This window comes from Pteropus alecto, unplaced genomic scaffold, assembly GCF_000325575.1.
Source record: "Pteropus alecto unplaced genomic scaffold, ASM32557v1 scaffold53, whole genome shotgun sequence".
In the NCBI taxonomy this organism is placed as follows: domain Eukaryota; kingdom Metazoa; phylum Chordata; class Mammalia; order Chiroptera; family Pteropodidae; genus Pteropus; species Pteropus alecto.
Genome location: NW_006434366.1, coordinates 2,236,033 through 2,249,178, shown reverse-complemented (window position 1 = coordinate 2,249,178; position 13,146 = coordinate 2,236,033). Strand labels below are relative to the sequence as shown.

General features: G+C 58.2%; 2 protein-coding genes across 2 annotated transcripts in view; one reads left to right on the top strand and one right to left on the bottom strand.

Moving 5' to 3' along the window:
* The first annotated feature begins 591 nt into the window (after positions 1–591).
* Positions 592–1,227, top strand: IQCF6 (IQ motif containing F6). The gene is made up of 2 exons (XM_006909182.2): positions 592–645; positions 801–1,227. The coding sequence occupies exons 1-2, from the start codon at positions 592–594 to the stop codon at positions 1,167–1,169; spliced, it is 423 nt and encodes a 140-aa protein (XP_006909244.2). The 3' UTR covers positions 1,170–1,227.
* A 5,112-nt stretch (positions 1,228–6,339) lies between these two features.
* Positions 6,340–13,146, bottom strand: part of GRM2 (glutamate metabotropic receptor 2) — an 11,029-nt gene continuing 4,222 nt past the window's right edge. The window contains exons 3-6 of the mRNA XM_006909150.1: positions 11,802–12,639; positions 9,197–10,272; positions 7,154–7,334; positions 6,340–6,901 (exon numbers count right to left, since the gene is read on the bottom strand). Coding sequence (XP_006909212.1) covers positions 6,828–6,901; positions 7,154–7,334; positions 9,197–10,272; positions 11,802–12,639 — 2,169 coding nt within the window. The 3' untranslated portion in view covers positions 6,340–6,827. The remainder of the gene's footprint in view (positions 6,902–7,153; positions 7,335–9,196; positions 10,273–11,801; positions 12,640–13,146) is intronic.

Here is a 13,146-nt window from a genome sequence, read left to right as displayed (position 1 = left end):
CCCACCCAACAGGTGACAGAAGGAGCCAGAGAGGGGGAGACAGAGGCTCTCTCCAATTACACCTCGAATCCCTTGCTTTCACAGATTTTACACAGAAACATTCGAGCCCACGCACAGAGTGTCCGGGCCCCTCCCACAGAGCCTGACTCTTAAGCCTCCGGAAGGCCAACCTGGGGGTGAGAACTCCTGAAGCAAAGCCCCTTCCTTGAAGGAAAACTGCATGAACCTCTCTGTGCCGTCACCAGCAGGGACGGAACTAAGTGACTGGAAGGTGTAGGGAGAGCGAGATTTAAGATACCAGCTGGGTCTGAGAAATATACCGAAGGCACGAGGGAACGAACGGCAGGCCCCGAAATGGCGGGGATGGACGAATAAGGTGACCGGTCAATGCTTGAGGAGACAGAGCAAGAGACGAGGAGAGAGCTGTGGCTGACATGTGGACGAGGGTGCTGGTGGGCGGAGCCTTGTGTGCAGGTGGGCGGAGTCTGGTGATGGGGTGACTAACAGTTGAGGGCGGGGCTGAAGACTAGGGTGGCCCGACCGATAGACGAGTGGACTCAAAAGATCAGGGCCATGGACACGCAAACTGCGATGAAGGCCAGCACGGGAGAGGTCTGCGCAGAGGGTGATGAGCTGTGTCGAAAGGTGAGTGGCGGGTTGAAAATTGGACGGGCGGGGCCTGGAAATGAGAGGGCAGGGCCACCTGGGCCAGGCTCCCCTCCCTCCCAGCCCTGGAGGTGGGGACAGGAATAAGAGGGAACCCCTCCGAGCATCTGCGAGGTCTTCCTTCCCCGCTCCAGCTGGAGAAGGCGGCCGTGAGGATCCAGGCATGGTGGCGTGGCATCATAGTGCGCCAGGCGCTGCTCCACGCGGCGCTCAGGGCCTGGGTCATCCAGTGCTGGTGGAGGTCGATGCAGGCCAAGATGCTGGAGCAGAGGCGGCGTCTGGCGCTGAGGCTCTACACCTGTCAGGAGTGGGCAGTGGTGAAGGTGCAGGCGCAGGTTCGCATGTGGCAGGCCCGCAGACGGTTCCTCCAGGCCCGCCAGGCGGCCTGCATCATCCAGTCTCACTGGCGCTGGCATGCCAGCCAGACCCGAGGCCTGATCCAGGGCCGCTATGAGGTCAGAGCCAGCCGGCTGGAGCTGGACATCGAAATCCTCATGACCTAGGGCGCTGGCGGGGCCAAGGAGGCTGGATCTCTCTTCCAATAAAGAGGCTCACCGACCAGAGTCTTGCCCTTCGGAAATCAGACCCAAAGAAGAGAGACTCGTCCCTAACCTTCCCGCCTTCCACCCCCAAAATGGTTCCCTTGCATAGTCTCGAGCCCATCCCAGGGCAATGCACCCTAGGCCCTTGCTCCAAATGCAAACCTGACCAATCTTGCACCCAAAGGAGACCCCAGGTCTCAGGTCAGACTCTGACACCTCAGCTAGCCTGATCCCAGCTCCCTCCACAAGTGGAGGTGGGCAATGGGCAACCCCTGCCCAGGCATCTCCACTCAGGATAGGACAGCAGAGTCTGGCTGCAGCCGGAGTCAGCTAGGAAGGCCAGGATTCCACAGTCCTGTGCTCGGTAGGGCCCCCACACCCGTGCAGTGCTTGGCGGGGAGCCAGGAAGACAGGGCACCCCAGCCGAGTAACAAACAGCTGCATAGGTGCTGTGTGTGCCTCACTGGGGGACAGCAGGCAAGGCCAGCCCCTAGGCAAGGCCGGGGCTGAAGATGAGGGGCAGTGTCTGTGCCTGGGCTGAGAGACAAGGCTTCCCTCTCCTCTGCTGGGGGTGCCAGGCATGGTGGGGAAACAAGCCAGGGGGACCCAGGGCTGGCCAGAGGGAAGGGCTGCCCCTCTTCCACTGCATGTCATCGGTCCGGGGATGCAGCCGCCGGATCCCACCGCACCCTCAGAAGCAAATGTTGGTCTCCGAACCTGCATCCCAGAAGTCTGAGGCTCCTGACCCCACCCCCCCGGGGTTTTGCTGTGGGGCGGCCTTGCACGGGGGTGGGGGGGACCAGTGGGGAGGTGCCCAGGAGTCAGAGGTCTTCATGGGGCCTCACAGCTGGATCAGGCTTCCCTCCCTCAGTCCCCCGTGTGTGCATGTGTGTGTGCATGTGTGCATGTACGTGTGTGTGTTTAGGGGTCAGGGGCGGGTCTCCAGAACAGCTGTGGCAGATGTGAGAATTCACGGATCGGTCCGCTATCCGTCACCCCCAGTGGCTGCAGCCAGGCTCCTCGCTCTTCCCGGGGTCCCCCTTCAGGAGCTCCAGTCTCAGCTCTCTCCACCCCCTCCTTGCAGCAGGGAGTGGTAAGAAACGAGTTACGTCTGCATGTGACCGTGGACCTGCATGTGACCATGGACCTCGACAGGAATTCTGAATGAGCAGACCAGCCCTGTAGGCGCCACACCTGCTGTGAGGGGTGTTTAAAACCTGGGCCATCGAGGGTTTGACTCTCTGATTCTCAACCTACATAGGACATTGGAATCCGTGGGACGTATCAAATGCTGATGCCTGGGCCCAGCTGGAGATCCTGCTTTAACTGGGCTGAGAGAGGCTGGGCATTGGGACTCAGTGTGTTGAGCTAAGCCCCTCCCGCCCAGGTTATACACCCCCACTGGTGATGGGGATGCAAACTAGGACCTACCCAGGCAAACCGGGAGGTGTTCCCAGCTGACTGGCAAGCCTCAGTGTGCAGAGGATGGCAAGAGGTGGGGACAGGGACAGGGTGGGGAGAGAAAGTTCCAGCTGCACAGGAAGATTAGAATTTAGGAACGGAGAAGCTGAAATTAAGGGCTGGTGGTGACCTGTGAGTACATTAGATACAGAATGAACATTAAATAACTAAATACTGCTATAAAACAATTTAAACGCGATAAAACTTGACAGCGTAAACTACCAACTAACGCTGGTCTTCTCAACTTCTCAACGAGGAATCGATCGATAGCGCCCACAAATAAAAATGTGGTCAGTGAAAACCACAGCGCCGCAAGGCTGCCGGCGTCAGAGTCTGTGACTCAAACTCACAGGACACCTGAAGCTGTCCCACGCTCGAGTTAATTTTGCTTGGAGAAAGGATCCAGAACAGGGAGCTCGGGGTCTCCAGGCCCCCCGAGACTCAGTAGCCGCTTCTCACGCTGCCATCCCTGAGGGCGGAGAGCTGACGTGAGTGCAGTCCACTCCAGCCCAGAGACGCCGCTTAGCACCTGTGGGTGTCTGCCTGGCTCCCGCTGCTGGGTGCAGTGCCTAAATGACATTGCTGAGCACAGTGCACAGATGACAGGTTGGGCAGTCAGCCATCCCCGAGACCAAGTGCAGCTGGGAGGACCTGGTTCCCCCGCCTCCCGTTCATGGCACCAGAAGATTGACAGTGGGTCAGAATCTCAGATTTCCTGAGGCTAAAAGAATGTTTACCTCTAAATGTCACTGTCTCTTTCCTTAAATTTACAGGACTCTTTGGGGGCGGTGCGGGGAGGGTGAGGAGGGAGGTGGGGATATCTTTTGCGGTGAAGAAATGTATGTGAAGTTCAACAATGTTTTCAGTTTCATTTCAGATTCATTTTCTTCAATTAGAATAAAGTAAAATTAAATAGTCTTCACTAAAAAAAATAGACATATGGCATGATCCCATTTTTATGGAAGTATTTCTATCTCTCCTTCTATCTGTAAAAATGCATCAAAATCTAGGCTGCTGTACCAGAAATGTTAACGATAGTTATATTTGAATGATGAAACTGGAGGTAATACTTTTATTTTCTTTTTGTATTTTTTCTGCAAAGCTTAAGCTGTTTATAGGGAGCATATATTGTTTTCACAGAAAGAATAGATTTTAAAAAACTAAGAATTGACCTACCATATGATCCAACAATCCCTCTACTGGGTATTTACCCCAAAGACTTGAAAACCCATATCTGAAAAGAGATTTGCACACCGATGTTCATAGCAGCATTATTCACAGTGGCCAGGACATGGAGCAACCAAAGTGTCCTGCTTCGGGCTGTAACAGAGAATATGTTCATAGTTAGAAGCCAATTGCTGATTTTAAGCTAGTATGCTCATGTGAAAATAAATGAGCAACTCACAAATAAGGTCAAGGCTATTATCTTTTTTGTTGTTATTTCAAGCCTAATGGCTGACTTCTTACATCGAAATACCAGAAAAACAGAGTATGTATTAATTTAAATTTACTTAATTTAAACCTCTATTAATTTAATTTCTAATTTAATGTGAAAGAAAAAGTTCAGGGTGGGAGAGGAGTAGAGAGATAGATGGGGAAAGGGGGTCAAATATAGGGGGGTAAGGGGAGGGCGAAGGGAGCAAAGGGGATCAAATATATGGCAGCTGAAGGAAACTGCACTTTGGGTGGTAAACACACAGTAGAATATACAGATGTCAAATGATAATGTGCACCTGAAAATTATGTAATTGTATTTACCAATGTTACTCCAATAAACTTAAAAAAAACCCAACCCTGACATCTCAGCGAGAGCCCTCGGGGTTTAAGGGTTCCCTACTTTACTCTCCACCTCATTTCCCTCTTCCCCCCCTCTTTCCCCTCCCAGCTTTCACTTCCCTCGAACCCCCCACCTTCCTGCCCTGCTCTCTCCAGACCCAGCCCTCCTCCCCCAGACTGAGGACAGCCATCTTTAGTGCTTAAAGCCTCGCTGGCCCAGGTGGAGTTGTAGGCTCCCTTCTTTTCTTGCAGAAGGTTGGGGTGGGGACACTTTCAGAGAGTTTTGAGACCTTCCGCGACCCCTCTTTTCCACGACCCCTCCCCCATCCCAGGAGAGGAGGCCCGAGCAGCCGGGGTGGGGTGGGAGGAATGGAGAGCTCTGGCATGAGAGTAGCTGGTGGGCAAAGTTCCCCACAGGGTCCAGGGTCCTCCCCGCCAGAGGTGGCAGGGATAGAAGATTCTTCACTGAATACCCTTCATACCCATTTAGCTGTGAACCATGTTAATTACTGCCTTTTAAAAATTATTATATTTTAAGGAAAATATTCCCGAGCCACGCAAAGGAGGGTGGCTTTTCAGGTGCAAGGAGATCAGAGCCCCGTCTTGGCCTGTCCTGGGGCTGGAGCAGCGAACAGCACTGCAGGTCCCATGGGGCACAGTGCCCTGGTGCCCGTCTGCTGGGGGCTGCACCCAGGCCTGGGTAATTTGGGCCGCGCATCTGGAACGGAAACACCCCAATAAGATTGCCAAAATTAGCAAATGAAAACACAAGATGTCAGGTTAAATCAATGTCAGGTAAACAATGAAAATGTTTAGTCTAAGTATGTCCCGGCATTGCATGGGACATACTTAGACTAAAAATTTATTCATTGTTTATCTGACATTCAGATTTAACTGGGCATTCTGTATTTTATTTGGCACCCTTACACCCCAAATATTGGCTGGCGAGGAAGAGCTATCCCTTCAATGATCTTTTTTCAGTTTTCTGTTTTCTTTTTTTAAATCGTTAACCCGAATTTCCACAGCCATGCCAGCCTGTACATGCAAATCAGTTCACTTTAAAATGACAAATGTCCCTGGCCTGCCCATCTCCCAACGCAGGACTTTGTGCCTCTGGGATGGCGCGGTCCGGGGGGCTTCCCGAAGCTGCCCGGTTCATCAGCTCCTGTTTGGGTCCGCTGCCCACTGCCCCAAAGGCGGCGGGAGGGCGGCGGTGGCCTGGCGGAGCCGTGTGGCCGGGACTGTGCCTCTGCGCCCTCTGCTGGTGAGCCTCGGCCACACGCGCGCGGGACGCGCAAGGGCGCCGGGCTCCAGGACCGCGCCCCCGCGTCCGAGCTCCTCCGGGGACTGGAGGAAGACCCCCAACGCCCAGCTCTCACTGGCTGACAGCAGGTGGCCTCTCCCCCCGTCCAGCCCCTGCCCTCCGTGCTCATCTCCTCCCTCCTCGCAAGCTCTTTCTGGCTTCGTACGCACCACGTGAACATGCGACCTTCTGCCCCACGGCTCCGCCTCCGGGTTCCCCACACCTGAACGCTCAGCCTGGCTCTGCGCGGACGTCCTGCTCCCCTCAGGTGCCAGGCAAGCTGGCTGTGGCGACGCCCACAGTTCCCAGGTGCAGCCAGCTGCCCTTCCTGCCCCGGAGGCCGCGCCATCCAGGTCCCCCACCGAACTGCCAGATGAGCCTGCCTGCTCATAGCCTGCAGCGGTGGCTCCTTTTAAGAGAAGGTGGCTTACTTATTTTCTGTCTCCCCGCCAGTCAGGGCTGGGTCTAGATCTGGTGGCCGTCAGGCTCTAGCGTCCGGCACAGAGCAGAGTCAACGAGTAACTGGCAAAATGAAAATTGGGCAGCGGGGGCTGGTGGGAGGGGCCTCCGCCCGCCAAGGGCAAATAGTGATTTTTTTAAAATAAAGACACTTTATTTACAGATAATACAAAATAAAGCACAAGACAAACTACTGTGCAGGGGGAGGGACGGCCCCCATAATAATGCCCCTCCCCATCCCAGAATAACTTATATAAAAAATTAAAAAGGCCCTAGGAGGAGTGGGGGGGACAGGGCTGGAAGCACCTTTGCAAATTGGGGTTTGGGGCCTGCAGTCCTCAGCCACCCCGTTCCAAGGCTACGTGGACCCTGGCTTGCTCCCTTCTGAGTCCTGGGCCTGACAGGGGGGGCACACGCTGCCCATGCAGTTGGCGGCCACCTGGCCGAGGACCCTGCCTTCTGACTCTGAAAGGTTGGAGTGAGTGGGTGGGTAAGTGGCTTTGGGGGTGGGCTTGGGGGCGGTGTTATTGCAGTGCTCCAGCCAACTTCCTCCTGGCTCTGGACACGCTCTGGCCCCGGGTTTCGGGGAGCAGCCGTGCCAAGGCAGGGGTGTGGTGTCCTCAAAGCGATGACGTTGTTGAGTCTACCACCTCACGGCCGTTGCAAACGGTAGGGACAAACTGGGAGCCAGACCCTAGGGAAAGGATGCCGGAAGTCGGGTCCTGACGCCAAGGTCCTCCATAAAGGGAGAGAGGCGAGGGAGGCAGGGCTGCAGAAGGAAGCTCCCCGATCCCGCCCTCTCCCGTCCAGCCTCATCTCATCGAGGGGCACGCTGCTCCCCTCCCCACCCCCAAGAACTCTCAGCAACGCAGGGAGCAGCCTCCAAGCTGAGGAGCAGGTGGGGAGGGAGCACAGGTGGAGGAGAGTGCTTAGGGCAGACCTTGACCTTGGCAGACGCTGGAGCTGGCCCTGGTGGCAGCGCTGCCGAAGCGGCTGGTGGGCGCTCGGTGGCTAACCACGTTCTTCTGGGGCTGGAAGAGGATGATGTGCAGCTTGGGAGCGAAGAGGCAGCCGAGCACCACCGAGCCGCTGAGGCTGACCGACACGCACATGGTGGTGGTCTGCACCTGCGGTGGGGAGGTCAAGGGTGAGTCTGTCCCAAAGGCCTGGGCCTGGTACCAGGAGCCCCTGCCCAGGCTGCAGGGTAGGCCGTAGGGGAGACGGTAAGCATCTGCTGGGCCTTGGTCCCTTTGCCAAGCCCCGAGGGATTTCCAGGAAGGTTGAGCACAGTCCCAGCATTAGCCCCAGTGGACGGTCTTGCAGCTGTCGGGGTGAACATGCAGGGGAGCATGTACATGGGTGTGTGTGGGGGGATGCAGGCATGAAGTGCATGCGTGTAAGTGCATGTATGTCTGCGTGGGTGTGTATGTGTAGGGGGTGGTGAGCACGTGCAGGTATGCGTGTGCAAGTATGGGATGCATGTGTAGGTGGGAAGATGTGTGCGCACATCTGTAAGTGTGCATGTTTGTGCAGGTGTGTGTGTGTTGCACATGCATGTGTGGTTACTGTGCATGTGTCCCAGGTGAATCCTTAGCTGCCTGTGATTGGCATGCAAATGCAAATCATATGCAAGTGCAGGGTGAGTCAGAGCCCGTTCCCTCCCCAGCCCTGGCCTCCACCACCCAGGCAGGTGGCCCAGCAGGTGCAAGAGCAGCCAAGCCCAGCCTCCCTGGCCCCGGCACTGCCCGCCATACCTGTCCTGGGGAAAAGGGGCCTTTGCAGGGGCTCTTGCCTTGATTTTCCTGCTCCTTTAATTGTTAAGATTGTCAGTTCAGACCCTGTTCTACACTCCCAAGCTGAGTGACCTCAGCCAAGGGATTGAACCTCCCTGAGTCTCCGTGTCTTCGTCTGCAAAATGGGGAGAGCCACGGAGTTTACTCCAGAGTCGCGATGATTCGGCCAGACTATCCTTTTCTCGTTCAGAGCCCAGCTCATCTGTTACCTCAGAAAGACCTTCCCTGACCAACGCCATCTGGAGCAGCCACTGCTCCTCGAAGCTGAGGAGATGTACTGAGACACTCAGTGTCAGTTAGAACTTGGCTCGGAAGCCACCAGCTGGGGTCCCGTGTTTACGCGCTTCAGCCTTGCTCAGCCCTGTGCCCCGGATCTCGTCCCCACCTTGGCTTCACCTTCTCTGCCTGCCCTGGTTTCATCTCTGAACCCCAGACTTGCAGCGCTCCACACTGCCCGGCTCCTGGGGGCTTCAGGGCATGGCACCCTCTGGAGCCACTCCCGTTCCAACTCCCCACCTCCACCTCTGCCTCCCTCCCGCCATTCGTGCCTCCTCTCCTCACTGCGGGGGACCGTGCACACCCGCTGCTCCGTTGACCTCCCCCACTGTCTCTGCCCTACCTGCTCAAACCTGCCTGTCCGGCAGAGCCCAGTCTAAGGACTCCTCTTCCAAGACGCCCCTCCTGATTCTCTGCACACAGACACCCCCCACCGCCACAAACACACCCCCTCTTCTGCACTCCCACTGGGGCCTTTTGTCACCCCGAGCCACAGCAGCAGTTTCCGACTTGGCGCTTCAGGCCATGCCCAGGTCACCCACGAGCCCGGGAGCTCCCCGAGCAGAGACGAGGTCTCCCCTCCTCCAGCCAGCCCCTCGGCGAAGCAGGGCAGAGCCACTGCTGCTCATTTGGACATATTTCTCACGCCCGGCCCCTCCCAAACTGTGGGATGACATCTGAGCCCAGAAGTCTCTTCTCAGCCCCCTCGAACTCCTTCCCCTCCCGGGCCGTTTCACTAGGCTCTACTCGGCCTCCCCACCTTCCTTCAGGGTCCGGTCCCAGCTGGGCCGCCACGAGCTGTGTTCCTGCCTGTGAGCATTTAACCCATCGGGGCCTCCGAGTGTCAGAAGATTAAACCAGATACCAGGAGGCAGGAGGTCCGGTGCCCCGCCCCCCAGGCTCCGCAGCAGGCGGCTCACCCGGTAGTCGCTGGAGGTGACATAGAAGATGGGCAGGAAGGCCAGCCAGATGATGCAGGTGGTGTACATGGTGAAGCCGATGAACTTGGCCTCGTTGAAGTTTTCGGGGCACTTGCGGGTCTTGAAGGCATAGAGCGTGCAGAGCGCGATGAGGAGCACGTTGTAGGCCAGCGAGCCCAGCATGCTCGCGTCGCCATGGTTGCAGCGCAATGTCACCACCTCCCGCCGCTCGGGGGCCGTCTCCTTGCCCGTGCCTGGCGCCTCCACCACCAGCCAGGCGGCCACGATGAGCAGCTGGCCCGAGATGAGCGCCAGGCAGATGGCCACCTGCGAGGCGGGGCTGATGAAGCGCGGCCGCTGGGCTCCCTCACGGGCGCCGCCGAAGATGCGCGCGATGCGGTTGGTCTTGGTGAGCAGGGCCGAGTAGCAGACGGAGAAGGCGGTGCCCAAACCCAGGCGCCGCAAGGTGCACACCACCGTGGACGGCTTGGCGATGAAAACGAAGGTCATGCAGTAGCAGAGGAAGACGCCGCCCAGCAGGATGTAGCAGAGCTCCCGGCCCGAGGCCTTGACCACGGGCGTGGCGTTGTGCCGCACGAAGACGCCCAGCACGAAGAGTGTGGCCAGGGCGCCGAGGCAGGCGATGGTGACGGGCCCCACGGCCCAGGCATCGCCCCAGCGGATGTACTCCTGCGGCAGCTCGAAGCAGCCAGTCAGGCTGGCGTTGGGCCAGTAGCCCAGGCCGCAGTCGGCGCAGGTGAACTCGTCCAGCCGGTACTCGTAGGCCTGGCAGGGGATGCAGAGCCAGCAGCAGACCTCCCCCGGCTGCATGCTCTTCACTTCGTTCCGCAGGCAGGGCTCGCTGCAGCGGGAGGCGGGCAGGGGGCCGGCCGAGGCCGAGGCCCACGGGATGAGGCTGGTGTCCAGGGTCAGGCCTTCTGCCCAGTAGCCCACCTTCTGGTAGCGGTAGTGCCCGCTGCCCGCCCGTAGGTAGGTGAAGACGTTGTAGCGACCGATGCCGTCCCCAAAGCGGTCGAAGCGGACCTCGCTGTGGGTGTCAGCTGGGCGGAAGGGGGCTGGGGGGAGAGGGGCGGATTGGTGGGTCATCCTGACGTGTCCCCAGCCCCCACCCTGACAGGGCGCCTGAACCCCAGAGCTGAGCCCACTCCTCGTCCCTCTGGCCCTTGCCCGCACACTAAGGCCAGCCTTACCCTCAGCCGTTTTGCTAAATGAGAGGCTACATCAAATCCCAATCCCACCCCCCAGATAGAACCCCAACCTTAGAGCCTAGGCATCCCCACAAACCTAAAGCCCAAGCCGACCCCCAACCAGGACTCCCCAAAACCCAGCCTCAGACTTAGTCTTCAGTACCTTCCAACCCAGACGCCAGATGCCAAAACGCACCACATCCCTCTCCCCAAACTTAACAGGGAGACCCCCAAAGCCACACTTGGCCTCCACTTGGTCTTATCAATGACAACGCCAGCTCCAGCCCCCGCCAGCCCTAACCCTGACCCCAGTGCAGGCAGAATCCCAACCTCAGCGTCACCTGTAACCATCGATGGGCCCCAGAACGTGCTCGGCAGGCAGCTCACAAATCACTTCTACGCCCCATGCCCCTTCCCCCGCACCCGTGAATGCCACGTCTCCCGGCCAGGCTCGGGAGGCCGGGCCACTGCCATCCCAGGTCCCAGTGAGAAATCAGGGATCGAGCGAAGCGGATGACGTGCTTAAGGCCCCGTGATGAATGGTGCTGCCCAGAGTCACATGCGGGTCCCCTGCGGCCGCCACTCTTGCCTCCCAGACTCAAAGTCCTCAAAATCCAACTTGAGCCCCGCCATCAATCCCACGAAGCCCAGCGGGTTGAATGTAGCCTTGCTCCAACGTCAGCCCGACCAGACCCTGATCCTCCCATAACTCTGAATGTCAATCTTGTTGGGATGACTATTGGTCTTGACCCTGGGCCAGAGCTCCAAGCTTTTGTCAGCCCTGCCACCCTTTCCCACTGTTCCCATGGTGATTCTCCCTGAAGCACAGTGATAATTCTGAGGCATTCATTTTTCTTCAAACTGGAACTTTTATTAAAATAACTTTTGGTTTGAAGAAGCTGTGGCTACCTTGAGTAGAAAATCAAAATTAGAAATAGAAAATTTTCCGGAAAACAGAGTGTCATCCAGATGTTCACTCTCCACCCACCCATCCCTCTCACTGATGTTTGGTTGCCTGAGAACGGACTCAAGGTCTCCTGGTCCCTACGCCCTGCACGTGAAACAGGCAGGAGAGAGAGGCAGGTGGCCCGGTAGGTGCAAGAGCAGCCAAGCTCCAGCCCCTGCCTGAGCAGGACCCAGAGACCCTCGAAGTGCAGGACCAGGCCAGAAGCCTACTCTCTGGAAAGGTCTCAGAAAGTGGAACCTCAGTGCTGGCTCCAGCTGGAGTCAGTCCCCTCTGCCTAGCCATCCTCGTCCTGGCTCTGACACCAGCCCCCTGGGTAGGTCCCTGATTGGCTGTGGGCTATGGTTTCTTAGCCAAGCAATGGAACCTGAGAGCCTGCTCCCTCTCACCCTGCGGCGGCCAGCAGCCTAGCGGACGCTGGCCAGCTCATTACCATCGAACTTGACGTTGAGCACGAAGTCCTTGTAGAGGCGACGCCCGTTGACGGGCCGCATGGCGTCGCAGAGGCGGGTGGTGTTGGGGCAGAGGGCGCGGTGCATGTTGTGCAGTGCGTGGGCCATGGCGTACACGGCATTGACCACGAACATGATCTTGGACTCCTGCTCGAAGGGCACGGCCCGCAGGGAGTGGGCGGCACAGTCTCGCTGCCGGAAGCTGCAGCGGAACCTCTGCTCCCAGAACTCACGGAACCAGGGGTTCCGGCTGTTGTTCCAGGGGTCCAGGCTCCGGAAGTAGGAGGCGAAGTCGCCGATGGGGTAGGAGGCCAGCTCGATGGTGATGGCGCCCTCGGCGGCCCCCTCGCTGCCGGCCACCACGCTCTCCAGCGCCCCCCAGCCATCGCTGGCCACCCAGGTGAAGCTGGCGTTGAGGCGCTGGGTGGCGGCGAGGAGCTCGCGGGCGTCCTCGGACCTGGTGAACAGGACGGCCACACGGGCACTGGGCTTCTGCAGCAGGGCGCGGACCACGCCCTCGAAAGCGGCCCGGCTCATGGCCCGGCCCACCTTCTCCGAGGTGGCCACGCAGATGTTGCGCGCGCGGGCCTCTAGCTCAAAGGCTTCGATGCCTGTCTCGCCGTAGTCGCCCTCGGACGCCACAGTGGACACGTAGGTCCAGTTGAAGAAGCGGAGAATCTCGGCCATGGCCTTGGCTTGGAAGAAGTCGGGGGGCACCGTACGGGCAAAGTAGTCGTAGCGGGACTTGTCACTCAGCTTTGCACTGGTGGAGGCATAGCTGATCTGCGGGATCTGAAATAGCCGCAGGAGGTTGGCCACCTGGGGGAGGAGGACAGGGGGCAAAGGTCAGAGACACAGCTACCCGACCTTGGGATAGAGCGTCCATGTGGTCAGCCCTCCCAAAAGACTAGACGCTATCTTGATGTGTCTTCCCGCTGGGGAGAGAAAGTTCTCTACCCCTTCCCAAGGACTGGGAGAGAGTCGAGGCCAAGGCACCAGGGGCCTGAGTCACAGCTGAACCCCTCTGCTGTCCCCCTGCGGGCACATGACAGCAGCAAAAGTGGGGAGCCAAGGGTGGAGAGGGTGGAGAGAGGTTGGCACTTGGCTGCACAGGGAAGAGGGAGGCACCAGATGGCAGCCGGGATTCTCAGGGCTCTTAAGCCCTCTACCTGTACGGGGCAGGTAACCCCTCCCCAGAGTCAATCCTGATGGGATGATGGAGAAAGAAAAGGCTCCCCCAAAAGGAAGACCCACATCTGAGGGGCCCCGTGGCCCTGAGAGCCCAAGGCTTGGTCTCTGCTGGATCCCTGAGCTGGAAAAATAAAA

Excerpts from the sequence above, each read along its gene's own strand:
- IQCF6 (XM_006909182.2), top strand. The coding sequence starts at position 592 with ATGAAGGCCAGCACGGGAGAGGTCTGCGCAGAGGGTGATGAGCTGTGT. Across the intron at positions 646-800 it reads GTGATGAGCTGTGTCGAAAG|CTGGAGAAGGCGGCCGTGAG; the intron begins GTGAGTGGCGGG and ends TCCCCGCTCCAG.